At 48.3% G+C, this 17,437-nt stretch overlaps 1 protein-coding gene and 1 pseudogene across 2 annotated transcripts in view; both read left to right on the forward strand.

Annotated features, from left to right (window-relative positions):
• Positions 1-17,437, forward strand: part of PDZD2 (PDZ domain containing 2) — a 320,114-nt gene that overhangs the window by 102,867 nt on the left and 199,810 nt on the right. For both annotated transcript variants that reach the window (XM_053914075.2, XM_053914084.2), the window contains one exon: positions 10,101-10,930. In XM_053914075.2, coding sequence (XP_053770050.1) covers positions 10,455-10,930 — 476 coding nt within the window. In that variant the 5' untranslated portion in view covers positions 10,101-10,454. The remainder of the gene's footprint in view (positions 1-10,100; positions 10,931-17,437) is intronic.
• On the forward strand, positions 1,861-3,638 carry LOC112320969 (U2 small nuclear ribonucleoprotein B'' pseudogene; annotated as a pseudogene).

The raw sequence follows: 17,437 nt of genomic DNA on the forward strand, positions 1-17,437 counted from the left end.
TGCAGGCAGGAAAAGCAGGCATGGACCAGGTCGATGCAAACTACCTGCCCACTTAATAAGTGTATTATTTCCAACTGAAAATTAAGGAACAAGCTTTCTTGCTGGTGACAGTGAACCTACACGTGAGAGGCAGATGCTCTGTCAATGTGCAGACAGCACTCGCGTTTCTGAGCCTGGGAGCCCGAAGACATGGATGGTGGGAAGTCAAGCAAGATCAGGTCGCCTAGCGGCATCTCCGCGGCCTACCAGTGGCCTCCATCAGCCACATCTCTCACCTGTGCACAGGCCCCCCACCTTGACACTGACACAGCAACAGCAGGGTCTCAAATGATAACGGATCCAGCCTCCCCCTACCTCCAGACCTCTCCCCAAGGTTACCACGGCAATACCCACACTTGAACCTCAATTTGATGATTTCCGGCCTAGCTCCTTTCTGTTCGTGCCATCTTGTCTTATTTTGCCCTCTACTTCATTTCTCTCCCACCCCTTTTAAAACCAAGATAGAGTACGAGTAGCAGTGGGGGCTGTTGAGGGTGTGAGGGGCCAGGGTCTCACACTCCTTCACCATCTTTCCTTCTCCTTGATTCTGATTTCCTGCCTGGGAGGTCAAACGAGGATTCTGTTTTCTCTCTCTCCCATGGACTTGGACTTTGACTTGTCTGAGGCCTTTCCCACAGCAAGGCCTGGGAAAAGGGGATGCTTCTCTGAGCAGCTCAGGGGCTGAACCTTTGTGCTCTGTGATCTCTCAGTTTCCTCTGAGGATACTCTGCACCAGGCGCTGCAGCCCCACGTCCTGCAAGTGGCCTGGGCGGGGGAGGGAGCGCAGGCTGGTCTCGGCACAGTTCAGGCCCTTGCCAAATTGGAGCATCTGTGGGGCCTCAATGGAAACGCCGGATTTCCCACTGAACCCCACCTCCCAGGCAAGCTCATTCTCCCTTCTTGGCTCTTTCTGCTGCTCCAAAGAGCTGTTATTCAGCAGGATATATTTCTTCTTGTCTTCTGGAAGAGCTGAACTCTGGTTATAAGCACAGTGAGTGTAAAGCCGCCCCAAGGGCCCCCTTCCTCCCTTGCCTTGGCAGATACTCAAAATCTGATAAAGCAGGTTGGCCCGTCTCTTCTGCAGTTTGAAACTTCCATGTGCTGTGTATATGCTGCTTAATGAGCCTAGCGACTCCATTGCTAACGTGCTAACTCAGCTCCAAAGTCCAGGAAAATGCTGGAACTGGAAGGAAACTTAGTAAAACCACCTCGCTTGATAGAGAAGGAAACTGAGGCTCAAAGATGCTAAATGAGCCCTGGCCGGGTGGCTCAGGTAGTTGGAGTGTCATCCTGTGCACCACATGGTTGCAGGTTCAATACCCAGTCAGGACACCTACCTAGTTTGTGGGTTTGATTACCAGTCAGGACACCTACCTAGTTTGTGGGTTCAGTCCCTGGTTGGGGCACATATGGGAGGGAGCTGATCAATGTTTCTCACATTGATGTTTCTCTCTCTGTCCCTTCCTCTGTCTCTAAAATCAATGACCATATTCTCGGGTGAGAATTAAAAAAAAAAAAAAGATGCTAAATGACTTGCCTGGGGACCTGCAGTTAACTGACAGCAGAGTATATTACTGACTGTTATCAATATTTGAGTCATTGTTAATTAATGATGAGGTCAGAGCTTCTGCGGTTACATGCTGAGAATTCAAATATAGTAAGTAGATTATTTACCCAAACGCCTGAACACCTGAGTCATCTAAACAGCACAATTGATCTGAAAGGAATAACTGTAAAATACTGTGAAGTAACTATTTTTTAAAAATAACCCCATTGTAATTGAAGGAGAACTTATTGGGATGCGTGCTGCATGTTGACGGCATGATCCGTGGGGTTGTGGATGACAGGTCGGTGGCATCCTGGCTGCCACATCCATACAAAGTCACAGGAGGGTCACAATAAAATGTGCAACCACAGTGACCTCACGACTGTCCTGCTGCTGACCCAGAAGCTGTGATTGTCTCAGCCAATTTCCCACTTGGTAAAGAGCAACTATTTCAAAGTATCGAATTGCCAGCTGACAAGTAAAATGCCCTCTTTCCCCAATCATTACACTCTTTTAGAACTGAGGCCCCCAAACTCCAGAAGTCGCATTCGTCCAGCACTGGCCAATCCTGCGTAAAGGATCTCAAACTGTGGATGTGCAAACTTGGTTCAGTGTCTGAAGCCACAGCAAGTATGTTTCACAATTAGGAGGGGAACAGAAATAATTCCTAATATCCATTTTGGTGTTCTGGTCTCCATCTGTTTTTCTTGCTCTCATCTTTAGGAAAAAAAAATTTATAATGTTTCATGAAATTTCTACTCATTTTCATTTGTTGTTTTGATAAACAGTCCATGTTTTAGGATATACAATATCTTCAAGTGTTGGATTTCCAGAGTAGCCGCCAGGTCATTCCTTTTCATTTCGTTCAGTTTTTTATTCTCTCCTGTGTCTTCAAGGCTCATGAGACCCAGGGAGTGAAGGGTCATGGTCCTGTCTCGATGTGATTTCTCTCATCTGTAATGTTGAAGGCTGGATGCGGCAATCTCTGAGGTTCCTTCCAGGTCCTCGCCTTCTAGACTTTGTATGGGAACCCCTCTCTCATCCCTGAAAGTCCCAGTAGAGACCTTGGAAAGTCTCACTGTCCACAATCTGACATGTGCCCCCAAATGTCCCACTTCGTTGCCCTCCGCACACTTTACTTCACGCTCTCTTTCTCCACAGCCCCACAGGGCCCCTCCTCGTTTCTTCCCTAGCCCAGTGCGGTGCCTGGCACAATCAGCCGTCGCTGCATGAAATAAAGACTGGATTGAATTCTTCTTCTGACGCATGTGCACAGCCATCCAGTTAGTCTAGAGTCAGCCACGGAGAGAGTTAAAAATTAGCCATAGCTCCTCCATTTCTGGCTTCCCGTTCTAACAGGACACCACACCAGCCTTGGGCTATTTGAACAGTTTAACCCAAAAGACGGCTGTCACACCAAACCATGCAACACCAACAACACAAATGACGAGATTAAAGAAGACGGGTCGAAGAGGTCCCTGTATGCCGTTTCCTCAGTTTGGCTCTGTGGTAGATACTGTGGCTTTAATGACCAGGAAGATGAAGGGGCAAGACTTTGTTCTATTTAAAAAACTGGGCTCACCCACAGTTACAAAGGTTTCCATTTTATGGTAAACCAGTGTGAATCCAGTAAGCAAAAACAGATAGTGATATAACATCTGGAATGTGTGGCACCTTTGCTGACAAAGGAAAGATAGAAGGAAAGGAAAAGGCCAACCCTGGGGGGGCAGACAGCAATGACCTCTCCTAGAAAAGCCTGCTCAGGGCGCGCCAAAGTCCGCTGATACCCAAGGAAATGCAACGCCAAACCCCCAGGCCCCTGACTGCCCTCCAAACTTCATTTTATTCCTTAGTAATGTACCAAAGAAGACGAATGAGAGGATGCGATCCGTGCTGTTTGGTCTGTTCCCCAGTATCAAGGAAGTATGTTTGGTGCCTGGGAGGAATGACATTGTGTTTGTCGAATTTGAAAATAGTGGACAGGCCAGGGATGCTTGACGAGGATTGAAGGTCACACCGTCCCCCAATGAAGGTCACCTATGCCAAGAAATAACATTTGGGGTACTTGTCTTTAAAGGACTTGGTGTTATTTACACTGTTTGTTTTGATAACATGTGGTCCATCCATTGTATTAGCTGGGAGTGGGAAGTGAAAGTGGAATTTTTGTGTAGGTTTTTAAAAATGACCTAGTCTTTCTTTAGCCTTAGTGAGCTATGAGATGTGAAGTCCTTCATTTTGTACAAGAAACTTTTATTTGTATTCTTAAAAACACTCCCCAAATTAGCCAGTACCTTGCTCTTCCAAAACATAAGCCAACCTGAAGGAGTCCCTCACAGCCGTTCATATTTGCAGTTTCTCAGTCCGTCGTGGGTTTGTCTGGAACACCTGGGGCTGCACAGTGATGTTAGTAAAGCATTGTATGAATTCCTGTGTGCGTTTAGCTCCTTAGGGGCAGAAACATGCTCTGTTTTTTTTTTTTTTAAGATTTTATTTACTCATTTTTATAGAGAGGGGAAACGAGAGAGAAAGAAAGGGAGAGAAATATCAATGTGTGGTTGCCTCTCAAGCGCCCCCCACTGGGGACCTGGCCCACAACCCAGACATGTGCCCTGACTAGGAATGGAACAACCGACCCTTTGGTTTGCAGGCCGGCACTCGGTCCACTGAGCCACACCAGCCAGGGCTGTTTATTTTTTAATTGTTTTTGTGCCCCCAAATCAAAGTGGGAACTCAATAACCGCTGCTAATTGACAGCCCACAGCCCTGCCAATGTCGTGAAATGGGACCAGATACCCTTGTTTTCTAAGGTGGTTGTGAGGGTTGGCAGAGAGAATAAGACAGCAGGGAAGCACCCAGCTCAGCAGGGGCATTTCCACACCCGCCATCTCTCTTCCTCAGGCAGCCACACGGGCTCTCGCCTTGGAGTCTGCACTTGCTGTCCCCTGTCCAGAAACGGCCTCCCCACAGGTACACTCTCCCCTCAGTCTCTCACTTTATTCAAGTCCCTTTTCTGAGGGGCCTCTCCTAGTCCCTCCACCCCCGCACCCCTCACTAGCCTCTGGCAGACCACAGTTCTCGGCATGGGACTAATTAGCCTCTGACGTTATAGTATTTTAAGTTAACTAATTCACCATTATTTCCTGTCTGTTTTGTTCAGGACCCAACACATGATAGGCCCTCAATGAACATCTGCTGAATGAATGACTAGTAGATATTTATTCAGCACTGTTCTCTTTTAAAATGTGAGCATTTTCTAAAAGTCAGAAGAGGAATCCGGTCCAGAAGGTAGGAAGATGAGAGGAGAGTTTAGGAACTTGGAACGTAGCAGAGGCCAGAATAGGACAGTAAGGATCCAGGACAGTTTGCAAGAGGGGGTTTGCACAAGACAGCCTGCTATGAACCTGACTTTGAGGCAAGGTCTGGAGAACCCCCATCAGGTTCAGGATTGGCCTCCGGATTTCCGGTGACTCTGGCCTTTGTGCAGACGATTGGTTCCACTTAGCTCAGTGTTTCCCAGTCTTTTCCATTCTTGTCCCCTTCTCCTCATCCTGGAGGGGAAAAGTTAATTTATTTAAACTTTATTAATTTTAAAATTAAGTTTAATTTAATTGTCTCTAACACAGAAGTTGAATACTAAGGAATAAATTTGTTTTTTCAGATATGATTTAGCTTCATGGCAGGGGGTGGGGGGATGCCAACCATTATAATATCTAAGACTTTTATGGCCCCCCCACCCTCGAACTAGTGTAACGGGGAATAGGCTGGGAGGCCCAAGAGCCCCCCAAAGGGGGGATTGGTAACAGGGTCCAGAATTTGGGGTGTCTGGGAATATAGGATATCCCCCACACACAAGTCTGGCTGAGGGATGGGAGACATGGAGCAGGGCCATTGAGAGTTATTTTGCGTATCACAGCAGGCTAGCTAGGGAGAACGGCATGACTTTGACCTGTGGTGTGACTGGGAGGCAGCTCCCCTTACTGCACCTGCTGGGGAGCTTGGAGATGGTTTGTTCCACACCACAGGGCCACACCTGCCCCGACTAACTATGGCAGCCAAAAAAGGCAGAGAATACAAGAGTGCCAGCAGGTGTAGCTGATTGTGGGAGGAGTTGGAAATGGGGCTACAGGGGGAGATCCAGGCTGGGATTTAAACTAAAGGTTGGCCTCCATGTGGGATGAGGGACAATGAGAGACAATGGGAAACCGTGATGGAGGACAATGTGCTACCAAGCAGGAAGAAAAGGGGTGAAAGGACTCTCGCTGGTAGGCCATGAGGGGGTGCCATGTGGTTTGGGGTTAAGAACTGGGTATCACTTGACACAGCTGATGGTGCTGGGGACTTTGGGGAAACCTGCCCAGCTGAGCATGGATGACAGGGGGGAACTGGGAGTCTAGCCAAGCTACAGACTTCTGTTTCTTTTCCTGAGATGCGGTACCCCTGACTGGCCTGACTGGGCAAAGGCAGGAAGGTAGGACTGTGTGTGTGTGTGTGTTTGTGGGTGTTTTAAAGGGACTTTGGGATTTTAACGGTGACATTCCTCCATTACTCTAAACCTGTATAACTTTTGAATAAATAGTTCCTTTCCTTTTTACCAAACTCTGGCATTGAGAGCCACAATTCCTGGTGGCAGGCAACGAACCCACAGTGACAGAAAGACCCCAGGGGAGGGGGCTTGTTTCAGTAACAGTATCTGGGCTCTCTTGGCTCCCACGAGTTTGTTCTGTAACACTAGTTTTCACCCCCTTGTGAGGGACATTACCCTGTTGTGAATGATGAGTTCCCTGAGAGGGGATCCAAGAAAGTTTGTAGATGGTAACCACAGCGTCAGTAAATTATCTCAGTAACAGACTCATTTATTTTGAATGCTAAGGCTGTCAGCTTCAGGCTACTCAAAATTAAATTAAATGATCATGGCTGTTTGCTTGAGATGAGACTCTAATGGAAGAATTATATACGATAGACAGAAGTGAACTGGACTGTGCAGTGGGCCTCCACGTCCACAAATTCTGTTCTCAGCTGATATGGATTGATCTTCGGGGTGAGAAGCTCTTAGACTTTGTGGGATCAGCCAAACAGGAATGTTGGTATTTGTAACCATTTGCAGATTTCTGTTCTTCTGTATCTTCTCTGGGCCAATATTTTGTTCACTGGAATGTTTCAGTGGATGTCATGGAAGAACCATGTTTTCCATAGTATTGCAAAATTGTGCACCTTTCTTCCATCCTGAGTCATCTCAAATTATTGAGATGGATGGGAATACTTCTGTTAGGTAGAGATATACAGGCAGGAGGAGCTGGATGATCTGATCCAAGTGCCTTTATTTGATGCTGTGCTTACAGGTGGGCTAAGTCTGGACCGACTGCAGCCCCAACTTCAGGGGGAGGCAAGAATGGGATTTTTAAAAGAAATGTGGTTGGGGTGGGGGGTGGAAGAGGGGTTACTCTTGTTCTTCGGGCGGCTGCCTCAAGGTTTCAGGATGTGGGCCAGGACAATGGGTTTAAGTAAAGGCCGGGCTGTTCCCAGGTGCAGGAGGGTCAGTCTGACCACAGGCCAGTATGTCTGGCACCAGATGTCTATTGAGTGAGGTGGGAGAGAGTTCCGGTGGAGCCTCGGGCTATCAGGTGACTCAGGATAACTGAGTCACAGGCAGTCCAGCGGGTCGGAAAACTGTTCTGACAGGGTCAGGAGCAGTCTGGCGGGCTGGGAACCTGGCCTGACCCTTTCAACCTCTACTACCCTTGTTTACAGAAAGTCCCAGGAAAAGGAGTTGGTAGAACAGGGGGCTGGAAGCATCACTGGAAAATTCATAATTGTAGGTATGAAACTAAAAAGTTGTGTAGCCCATGAACATCAAAGTAAGACGGTCTCACAGGGTGTTTGTGCACTTGAGACAATTTTTCATTTCCTGAAAACTCCTTTCCTGCCCTCCCCACGTTTGGGGCCAGAGGGTGGGCCCCTGGCAGCCATGTGGGCATCTCATGACTCTACCCCCTTGGCCGTGACCGTCTGGTCCACAGATGGACACCACTCCAGGCCGAGCCAGTTGGCTTTGCTCACCTCCAATGTATCATTTACCAACTTTTAAGCTGCAAAGTATAGAAAACAACTCAAAGTAAACTTTATTTTTAGTTAAAGGGTTTTTTTTTTTTTAGCTTAGGTTTTCTTTATCATTTTTCTTTTTTGAAGTAGGTAAGTTTTTACAATGTAGTTGATTGTAAGGATGGCTGTGGTCTTTCGGACCAAGGGGGAGGTCAGCAGGGCCCCCCACCCGGGATGGCTGACTCTAAGGCCAGGGCTGCTGTGGGCGGCCAGAGCCCACCCTTTCCCCAGTCTTGTGCCTCTTCCTTCTACTGATCGATTTTAATTCTTGGCAGGATGTCTTTTTTTGCCACTCAGTCAACACACCCAGTAGACTATTGCCATTTGCAATCCCTAGATCCCATGGTACGGTTCTCACCACACACTTGAGACCAGAGCCATTCTCTCTAGGCCTCAGCACTCAGTTCTCAGGGCAGAACTCAGTGCCAGCTCGTACCTGGTGCCCAGCTCTGGGCCCCTCGCCAGGGGCAGGGGGCTTAGACTGCGTGGACCTGGCTGCCAGGAGGGCACCTTTGTCGATTCTGTCAAGAGGGCTGTTGTAGACTTATTACACACTGGTTTCCATTTATTTATGCATCTCCCACTAGACCACGAATTCCTTCAGAGCCGGCAGTTGGCTTCATTGACAGTATATTCCCAGGGCCAAGGTCTGGTTCTTAATTGAGATTCAATAAATATGTGTTGCATGAATACAAGTTGACATCAGGAAAACAAATTCTCTATTGCTCCAAAGTTTTCTTCTTTTGGTTTTCTTCAGTCGGACTTATTTAGAGAGTATCTTGTCCAAGGTGTGGACTCTGTTTTCATATGCATGGAACCATCGGAACTGAGACTGATACCTTGCATCACAGACCCTTAAAATTTGAACTGAGAGCCTCTTTTAAAAAACTGTTTGAAGTCATCGAGAGTACACAAGGTGACCGGCACAGCGCTGGGGTAGGGAGTATATTGTTGAATGCAACTTGGTCACTGTGTTTAAGGATCTCTCTACGGAGTTTGAGGAGCCTTAGAGATCACTTAGCCTAACTTTCTCATCTTACAGATGAGGGAAAGGAGACTCAGAAAGGTTGCTAGGCCCGATGGAAAATGTCTCATTTATTCATAAGATTTTAATATGCCTGTGTGGCATTACTTTTCGGTGCGAGGTGTTACAAAGGGAACGTTCTATTTTTGTACATGTATGGATTATCTTTTCTTTGATTTTACATTTCTTTTTAATTGGCATGTGATTATATAGATGACATTTGCTAAGATTCTGATTTATTTGGAACCCATTAATAGTTGGCACTCGAGTTCTTTGGAAAAGCAAAACTTACGATACTAGACATTTCTTTATGGTTACTGAGTAATAAGGTTATTTATTATTGACATGCTGCTGACACCTCTCCCATTTATTATTATTTCTTGTTAAATCACTTCCTGAGAAGGCAAAGAATGTTTTGCATCTTTGATGGCCCAGTTTATATTGACTTTGGGCGAAAGTGAAGTTCAGAGGAAAGAGTGAAAGGGGTCATTTTTTTGCACTTACAGGGAATGGAAGTGAAAATTTTCTTTGGTGGAGAAGATGAACTGGTAATGAAATTCAATTAACCTTTCACTGGGGGACCAGTGCTGTGCAGAAATCAGTGGGGTCGAGACTGCGCCAGCCTCCTGCTGCAGCTGGCCCTGCAGCCAGCCAGCACTTCGCCGCTCCAAGTCGTGCGTTGAAGCCCAAGCCCGGGAGCAGCCAACCTTCTCACCCAGAAGCTTGGAGAAACATTTCTCCGGAGGAGAAGGCTTTTGGATGGGCCTAGGAGTAGCTTGGCTTTAACAGTTTACCAGAGGAAAAGAAGAGAGGAGCCTAAGAGCTGTAGGATGCCAAGGGACAGGACTGGTGGTGTCCTGGGGCCGAGCCCGAGTCTCTGAGTGGTTGACTGGGTCCTTCCCCTCTTAGCAGCAGTGTAGAAACTCAGTTCTGGAATGGAGAGCCCTCCTGTGTGTACAGTTGGACACATCAAGGCAAAGGGAGGTAGATTTCTACTTCCTAGGAACGTAAGGCCTTAAATAAGTCCAGACCCCTCTATGATCTTCTAAGGAGTCTTGCCACCTAGTCTCTGGTTCATGTGAGCTTGATGGGGGTTGACCTGGCAAAAGTCATCTCGTTTCCCTGGTGATCGGGGAAACTTCCTGGGGACGATCAGTGTTCCAGAGGTTTCTGTGTGAGGGAAGTGGGTGTGTGTGTGTCCATCTGTCTGTCTGTGTCTGTGTATGTCTGTGTATACTAGGTGTAGGAGCCAAGCTGGTGAATGGGTAGATGCATTCGGCCCCTGGCTCAGAAAGCAAAGGTTGCCTTTCTGAAATACCAGAGACCACATGTTCTGTGTCAGAAGGCTCGCTGTACTGATCAGAGGGGCTTTTTTGTCTTTTCCTCTTCCAGGTGTGAATGAATCCTGGCAACTCATGCTATGACCGATGAAGGGGTGTGCCGTGTCCAGGCCGTTTGCGTGGGCCCTGCGGTGATGTGAGCTGAGCAGCAGCTGGTCGGACACTTGTTCCCTCCCCTCGCTGAGCACTCCAGGTGCAACGACTGTCCCACTGTGGGTCTGTGTCCTGCCCTCCTCCTGCCAAGGCCAACAGCCCCATCTCCAGCCAGCATCCCTCGTCCACGAGCCTGGACATGAATGCAGGCAAAGCCGATGACAGCCAGGATTCCCGAGGGATGTGGGGCCCCGTGGGGTCCAGCCCCCAGAAGCAGGTCTTCTCATGATGCTGGAGTCCAGGAGTGAGCACCATGCCCATCACCCAGGACAATGCCGGACTGCACCTGCCCCTGCTCTGCCGGTGGCTGGAGAACAGCGTGCGGGAGGGCGGGGACGGGCCGGAGCAGCGGCTGTGCCAGGCGGCCATCCAGAAGCTGCAGGAGTACATCCAGCTGAACTTTGCCGTGGAGGAGAGTGTGGTGCCCCCTGACCACAGCCCCCCGGGGATGGAGATCTGTACTGTGTACCTCTCCAAGGAGCTGGGGGACACGGACACAGTGGGCCTCAGTTTTGGGAACATTCCAGTTTTCGGGGACTATGGAGAAAAGCGCAGAGGGGGCAAGAAGAGGAAAACCCACCAGGGCCCGGTGCTGGACGTGGGCTGCATCTGGGTGACGGAACTGAGGAAGAACAGCCCGGCCGGGAAGAGCGGGAAGGTTCGGTTGCGCGACGAGGTCCTCTCCCTGAACGGGCAGCTGATGGTCGGGGTGGACGTCAGCGGGGCCAGGTAAGTGGGAAGTCTGCTGCGACACTAACCTTTGGCACACGCCCAGGTGGGTTTTGTCCTAAAAAGTGGTGAGGAGCACTTCGGGTTCTGTAGAGAGCCCAGTGTGCCCCTCTGCTCCACAGCCAACGGGCTCCTCGACTCACCCTGCAAGCAAAGATTTCAGGGGTCAACATACCAACTCCCCCTGCACCTCCACCAACACAATAAATCACCCACACTATTACTTGCAATTATACTATGAGGCAGTCTTTTGGGAAGTTCATTCTGTTCCTTCTCTTGAGGTTGATTTGGAATTCAAAACTACCTCAGATGATGCTATGGGTTGAACTGTGTTGCCCCAAAATTTATATGCAGAGGGCCTAACCCCTGGTGCCTCCGATATGGCCTTATTTGGAGTGAACGCCATTGTACATGTTATTACTTAAGATGAGGTCACCTGGGAGTAGGACAAGTCCCTAATCCAGTATGACTCGTGTTCTTATAAAAACGGCAAAGACATGCACACAAGGAGAAGGCCATGGTACTTTGCCGCAAGCCAAGGAGCTACTGGCCCCTGGGATCAGGGCCTGGAGTTCATCTTTCCCTCAGAGGGAAAGTAACCTCAGAGGGAGCGGAGCTCTACCAACTTCTGGATGCTGGGCTTCTAGCCTCCAGAACCCTGTCACCTGTGGCTGGTCAGTTTGTCTCTGGGGCTCCTCCTTGACGAGAGTTACCCTGGAAACTTGAGAGCTCCGTGGATGTGTTTGGGAGAGGACGCGGAGAGTCTCCTGTGTATTCACCATGGGAGGAGCAGGTGCAGAATGTGGAAAATGAAGTCATGGTTTGCTTATTTAAAAAATTCATTTAGGGTCACTTTGAAAAGTTCCTCCCTGGGGAGACAAGGTTCATCTCCGTGGGTATGACATCTGTCCACATCCCGGGACCAGTTCCAAAGCTAAATCCGTGACTGTCCCTCCATTACAGACCCCATTCCTGGCTGCTGGCTGAGACCCCTGAGGTCCACAGCTCGCTTCTAGGCTCCCCCATTGGCTCCGAGAGCCCCTCACTCTCCTGAGTGGTAACAGCATTGTCCTGGAGTGAACTTCTAGAGAATTTGGGGGGCACGAGGGATCTTAGTTATGTCTGATGTCCCATGATCCGTTTTGCAGGCCTAGCTGAGCTTGTGTTTATGAGCTGTATCACACCTACTCTGGGAAGATGGGGCTTTCTGCAGTGTTCTATTTACTTCTGTTTGGTGCAGGGGGAACTGGGAAAGCTTTTTCTGATTAGTCTCTCCAAATACTTTGTAACCGCAGTCTCTCCCTCCCTCAGCTAGATTTCTATAAGTAAACCAGATCTGTTCCCTGAGGACAGATTGTTCCAAATTGGTAACACAATGTGGAATTAATTAAAACACAACCCACACACCAACAACAAGTAGCCTTTTCTGAAAAGTAAAAGGGCCGTGTTTCACTTAAAATATATTTTCCAGGATGTGACCCTTGACTGGACTTTCTTATACATTAATAAACTTGAGCAGAGCATCGTGCAAAGAGCACGCCTCTGAGAGGGGGTCTGGTTCCCAGACGCGCCTACTGGACGCGTGACGGGCGAGTTCCGCAGCCACAGGAGGTCGGTGCTGTTGCCCCAACAGGGTCCGTTTGTGGATGAGCTAAGATGATTTATATAACGTACCGAATACGCACCTGGCACGTGCTCGGTATTCAGTCAAAAGTAGCCATTAACACCCCAGCTGGCTGGCTCAGGTGACCCGAACCCAGGGCTCAGCGTGCAACAGAGGAAATGCCTTTGCGTATGAGGGTCAGAGAAGAGCCTCAGACTCTGGCAACTCGCTCAGCAGAAAAGAGAATCATCTTCAACCCAGGAACCAGTGCGATATTCCAATATTGTGCAACCAGTATGGCGTGGGTGCCAGCCAACCGGGAAGGTTGCCAGCGTGTGCAAGAACAGGGTGCGGGGCTGGCCGGAGGGCCCGGGGCTCAGGGCGATTGGCCAGCTGGTACAGAAGCATTGCACCTTGGGTGGACTAGCCGAAGATCGGCCCAGGCCAGGAGTAGCCTTTAGCACAGTACCCACTGCTTTTAAACTGTGTGTAAAATTAAATTTAGGGTTGTTACAAGCTCAGACTCTGGTTACCCATGGCAACCTTGAGTTCTGTCTAGATTATGGCAGATTTTATACAGTGTCAAGAGGCTGCTAGAAGGTGTTACTTGGAGAAATGATGGCAGGTAGTGATGTAGGAGATCGAAGAAAGAAACAATTGCCAAGTATAAGCTTCAGACCACAGTCTCTGGGGCCACACGGTCTCTGGGGCCACTTGGCAGAGTTGCTCTGCCTACCTGGCTGTGCCCAAGGACACCAGCGCTCTGCCCAGGACTGTGTCTGCGGTGAGAAGTGGGTACCGCGATGACCTGGAGACATTCGGGCAAGGTTAAATTAGGTTCCACTTGCTGTCTAAGGAGCCCGAGAAGCATGTCGTAACTTTAGAAAGAGTTCCATTACAGAAGGCTGAAAGGAAAACGAGTTTCAGCATTTAAGATCCAGTTGTGTGGAAAGCCCGCCGTGTGGAGCAGCCTGCTGCCCGAGGGCGCCCTGTGAATGGGACGTCAGCCCTTGCATCTCCGGTGCGCGCTTCCCCCTCCTCAGCCGGCCGCCCCCCACCCACCGTTCCACTGCACGGCTTGGTTTCTGGATGTTGCCCAGCTCATCCCAGACTCCTGTTTCCTCCTCGTTCCTCAGGAGGAAGCTGTGGCTCCCGCAGGTGGTTTCCCGGGGTCAAGTATCTTATTAAGAGAAGAGTGAGGACTACAATTCAGGGCCTCCGACTCAGAGTTTAAAACATTTTCTTCCACACCACAAAGAGTAACCAACGAAATTAGGATAGTTTTTTTTTTTTTTTTAACAATTTACTGTTGACAGAAAAAACAAATAGAAAATCAAGATTTTCTACATATTCCCTACATATTTTTCTGTCCCCACCTCTAAGTGGATGGTAGTGACATCGAGAACCTTTCTCCTCAATACAAGTGTAACTTGGCGCATTAAAAGGATCACTGAGGGTCGTTGGCCTGGGCGCCGGGAGCCTGCTCTCAGCTCAGCTCTCCAGAGGCTTCTGGGCTGGCCGTGGGCGATCTCCCACTGACTTCTGCCACCTTGTGGCTGAAGTCAGTGGAGCGCCGTGCGGGAACATGCTGGGAGTTTCAGGCAAGTTCGTGGTTCTTTAGGCTGTGGGTTCTCAGCTGCACTGTTAGGATGGTGGTTTCTGCCTTCACAGCTGTCCCAGAATGGCAGCACCGCAGCCCTCTGAGCAGAAAGTGACTCAGGCTCTAGGAGCCTGTGTCCTTGTGCTGCCCCCAGGAAGCACCCCATCCCCACTCCCTGCAGTGGCACCCCTCCTGACACGCACAGCCTTCAGATGCCCTGCAGGTAGGTGAGTCACTGGTCTGATAAACCCACAGTGCTGAGGTCGATGGATGGTGGAGGGAAGTCCCACTTCCCCAGCCCAGCTAAGCCTCTGGAATCAGAAAGCCGTAAGAAGGTGTGAGTAGCCCGGCAGTACCAAACACTGCGCCGGCCAAGGCGGTGCACTCTTTCAGAAGGCTGGCCACTTTAACTCACCCTCCGTGGCAGCCAGGTCATGTCCAGAGCCACTTCTGGAGTGGCTTTGCAGAGTCAGCTTGTGCTTGTGAGGGAAGAGATTCCTTAACAGGAGCCACTCTCCAGGACTTACCCGGGGTTGAGGGTGCAGAGGTCCATCGGCAGACGCCCTTTAACTGCATCCCAGTGGCCTGCCTCTCCTGTGGCCACCGTCAGAGCCACGCCGCTGGCGTGCGAGATGGAAAACCCAAATGTCCCACTGAAGACACTCGCTTTGAAACTTTTCGCATTGCTTTTGGGAGCTGTTGTAATTGTAACTATACACCATAGAAAGAAAAAAGATAAAACCATCTTAGTGTGGGTCTAGTGTTACGGGCCTGACTTCACTCCCTTCACTCCCCGGCCATTTCCAGAAATCTTGACATCCACTTCAGTTTTTTACCTCAGTGCGGGGTTAAATCAGGTGCTGTGCATTTTTATTCTCTCGTTTTGAGCACCAGATGCCCTCAAACGACTCTTGAGCTTTTCTTTTCCAAAAGGTCACGGAGCTCCAAGCCCCCGCCCTGCCCCCTCTGCGCCCCCTCGCAGAGGCAGATAGCCACACGGCCTGGCCGAGCTGTCCCCGAGCAACCTGCTGGCCGAGCACAGAGGTTCAAAGACTTGAGTTCCTGTCTTTTGGTATTTGACCAAAGGGTTGCTGCCTGCTCCTGCATGGGAATAAAATCTGTTATTTTCAGGGCACGAGTATGTCTATGTGCCCTGACATTTATGATAAAACGTGGGCTTTAAACACATACAGAGTTCTTCATGGGACTCTTCTTCGAAATGTGATCTTTCTCCAAAGATTTTTGAGGGTGTGAGTTTCAGTTCTACTCTGTGTAAAAGGGCAGTGGAGACGTGACTCCTGGGGCTTTTTGGAGGACAGGGCTTACCAATGTCGAAATACAGGGGCCGGCACAAATAACACCCCTTTTTATTACAAAATCTTTTCTTACAAAATCATAAGCATATAATTCTGTAACGTAACAATATCACACTCAAGCACACAGTATGACATTTTAGGTGAAATGTTCAAGTTAAAACTATAAATTATTACACCCATATTATTATTACCCTACCAACCACACTCAAGCAGGCGTTAGTTCTGTGGAACCCTGTATACAGAGCAGTATGTGAATATCGGGGTTCTCGGTCTCTCCCAGCCACAGAAACCTGGGTGCAGGGCCATCGGCGATGGCCTAATAGCTGACCCATCCCACAGTTACCTTGTCCAGGGCTCTTTCTTCACCAGAGAGAGGATGATTCTATCATGTATGATGTGTTTGGACTTAAATTTAGACGTCGCCTTTCGGGGCTGGAAGGGACATGGAGGGCTGGGCTATTTTCATAGCTGAAGTGTAGCTTTGCTCCGCCCTTTAGGCTGGACATGAAGGTTTTTCCACTTAAATGAGGCTGGGATTTATTAAGAAACTTTTGGACTTTGGGACCACAGATCTGTTTTCCACAAATGTCCATGAAGCAGGCCAGAGCTATTACAGGGGGAGGGGAAGTGGTGTCCTTTCTAAAAATTCAAGCTCCGGGACCTGCAGGCCTCTGTCAAACTGTATGGCGGGTCTTCCCCTGACTCAAGGGTTTTCCGGAGCGCCACTGCCTGTCCCCATGAAGTGCTGTCTGGGCCGCAGAGCGTCGGAGAGGACTTGCGTGGCAGTCGACAGAAATAGTTCACGCTCTAGAAAGCTTGTCGTCCGCGCAGGAAGCCCAGGAAGATCCGTGGGGTGAGGGGGAAATGAAGAAATTGAGCTTGACTAACGTTTTAGTTGTGGATCGACACTGGTATCCTCGCTCCATCTGCAAGAACGTCCCGTGTCCTGTGTGGCACGTGACGTGTCCTGGCAGAGGAAGGGGCGGTCCACCAGGGCCCCCTCCCTGGTTAACTCAGTTTTGACTTATTCATGTAGCCTCACTGGGTGAGGCAGGTTTACGGATGAAATTCTTTCATTTTAACTAAATTAACCTTTACCAAACAGACAGATAAACTAAAATTCTTGAGGGGAAAAAAAGAGGATCAACATATTATTGTATTAATTATATTAGTCACACATTATTTATATATTATTATGTAATATGTTAAATATTTTGTATGTGAATTGTTAATATTAATTATATATTGTAGCATATATTTGTAATTATATACAGTATGTAATTAATATGTTATTAATATAATACTGTGTCAATTCTTTTTATCCCTCAAGAACTTTACTTTTTTATTTGGTAAACGTTAATTATATCTGATATAATTAACTTACTGCATATTAATTATATTAATAATGTAATCAGGGCAGGTGTAAGTAAACCATAAGAAAAATGGCTGTGTTGACCCTTTTCTTACCACTGGTATGTGCTCAGCCACATTATGAGGTAAGATGACAGTTTATTCAGGTTGACAAGAAGACAAAAAAATAAAATTTGAAGTTATGAAAAGACAATGTGAAATATAAATTACTAGCCTCCATCATTAAAGAAAAACCTCACCTATAACCCCAGACTGTGCCTTGAGATCATACTTGTTGATGGCATAAGGCCATCATAATTAGCAAGATATTGAAAATCTAACCTCTCACACCACGAACACAAATAGTTTTAAATGTTTGGGTAATGTTTAAAATTATGCAATACTAAATTTAGCTCAGAATTGTACTAAACTGAATATTTCAGAACCTACTTGGAAATTTTTTTTACTTAATTGCTTAAAGCAAAATAAAAAGTCAGACACCATTAGGAAGTCACTCATTCTTGCTGATGTGGAAAGAATAGCTAACATGATGCATGGAAAACAATATAGCTACAAAACGAAGTGCTTGATTTTGTCAGCAAATCCTGGGGGAAGATGCGCAGAAACACTGCCGAGGT

The sequence above is a fragment of the Desmodus rotundus genome, chromosome 1 (genome assembly GCF_022682495.2).
Source record: "Desmodus rotundus isolate HL8 chromosome 1, HLdesRot8A.1, whole genome shotgun sequence".
Taxonomy (NCBI): Eukaryota; Metazoa; Chordata; class Mammalia; order Chiroptera; family Phyllostomidae; genus Desmodus; species Desmodus rotundus.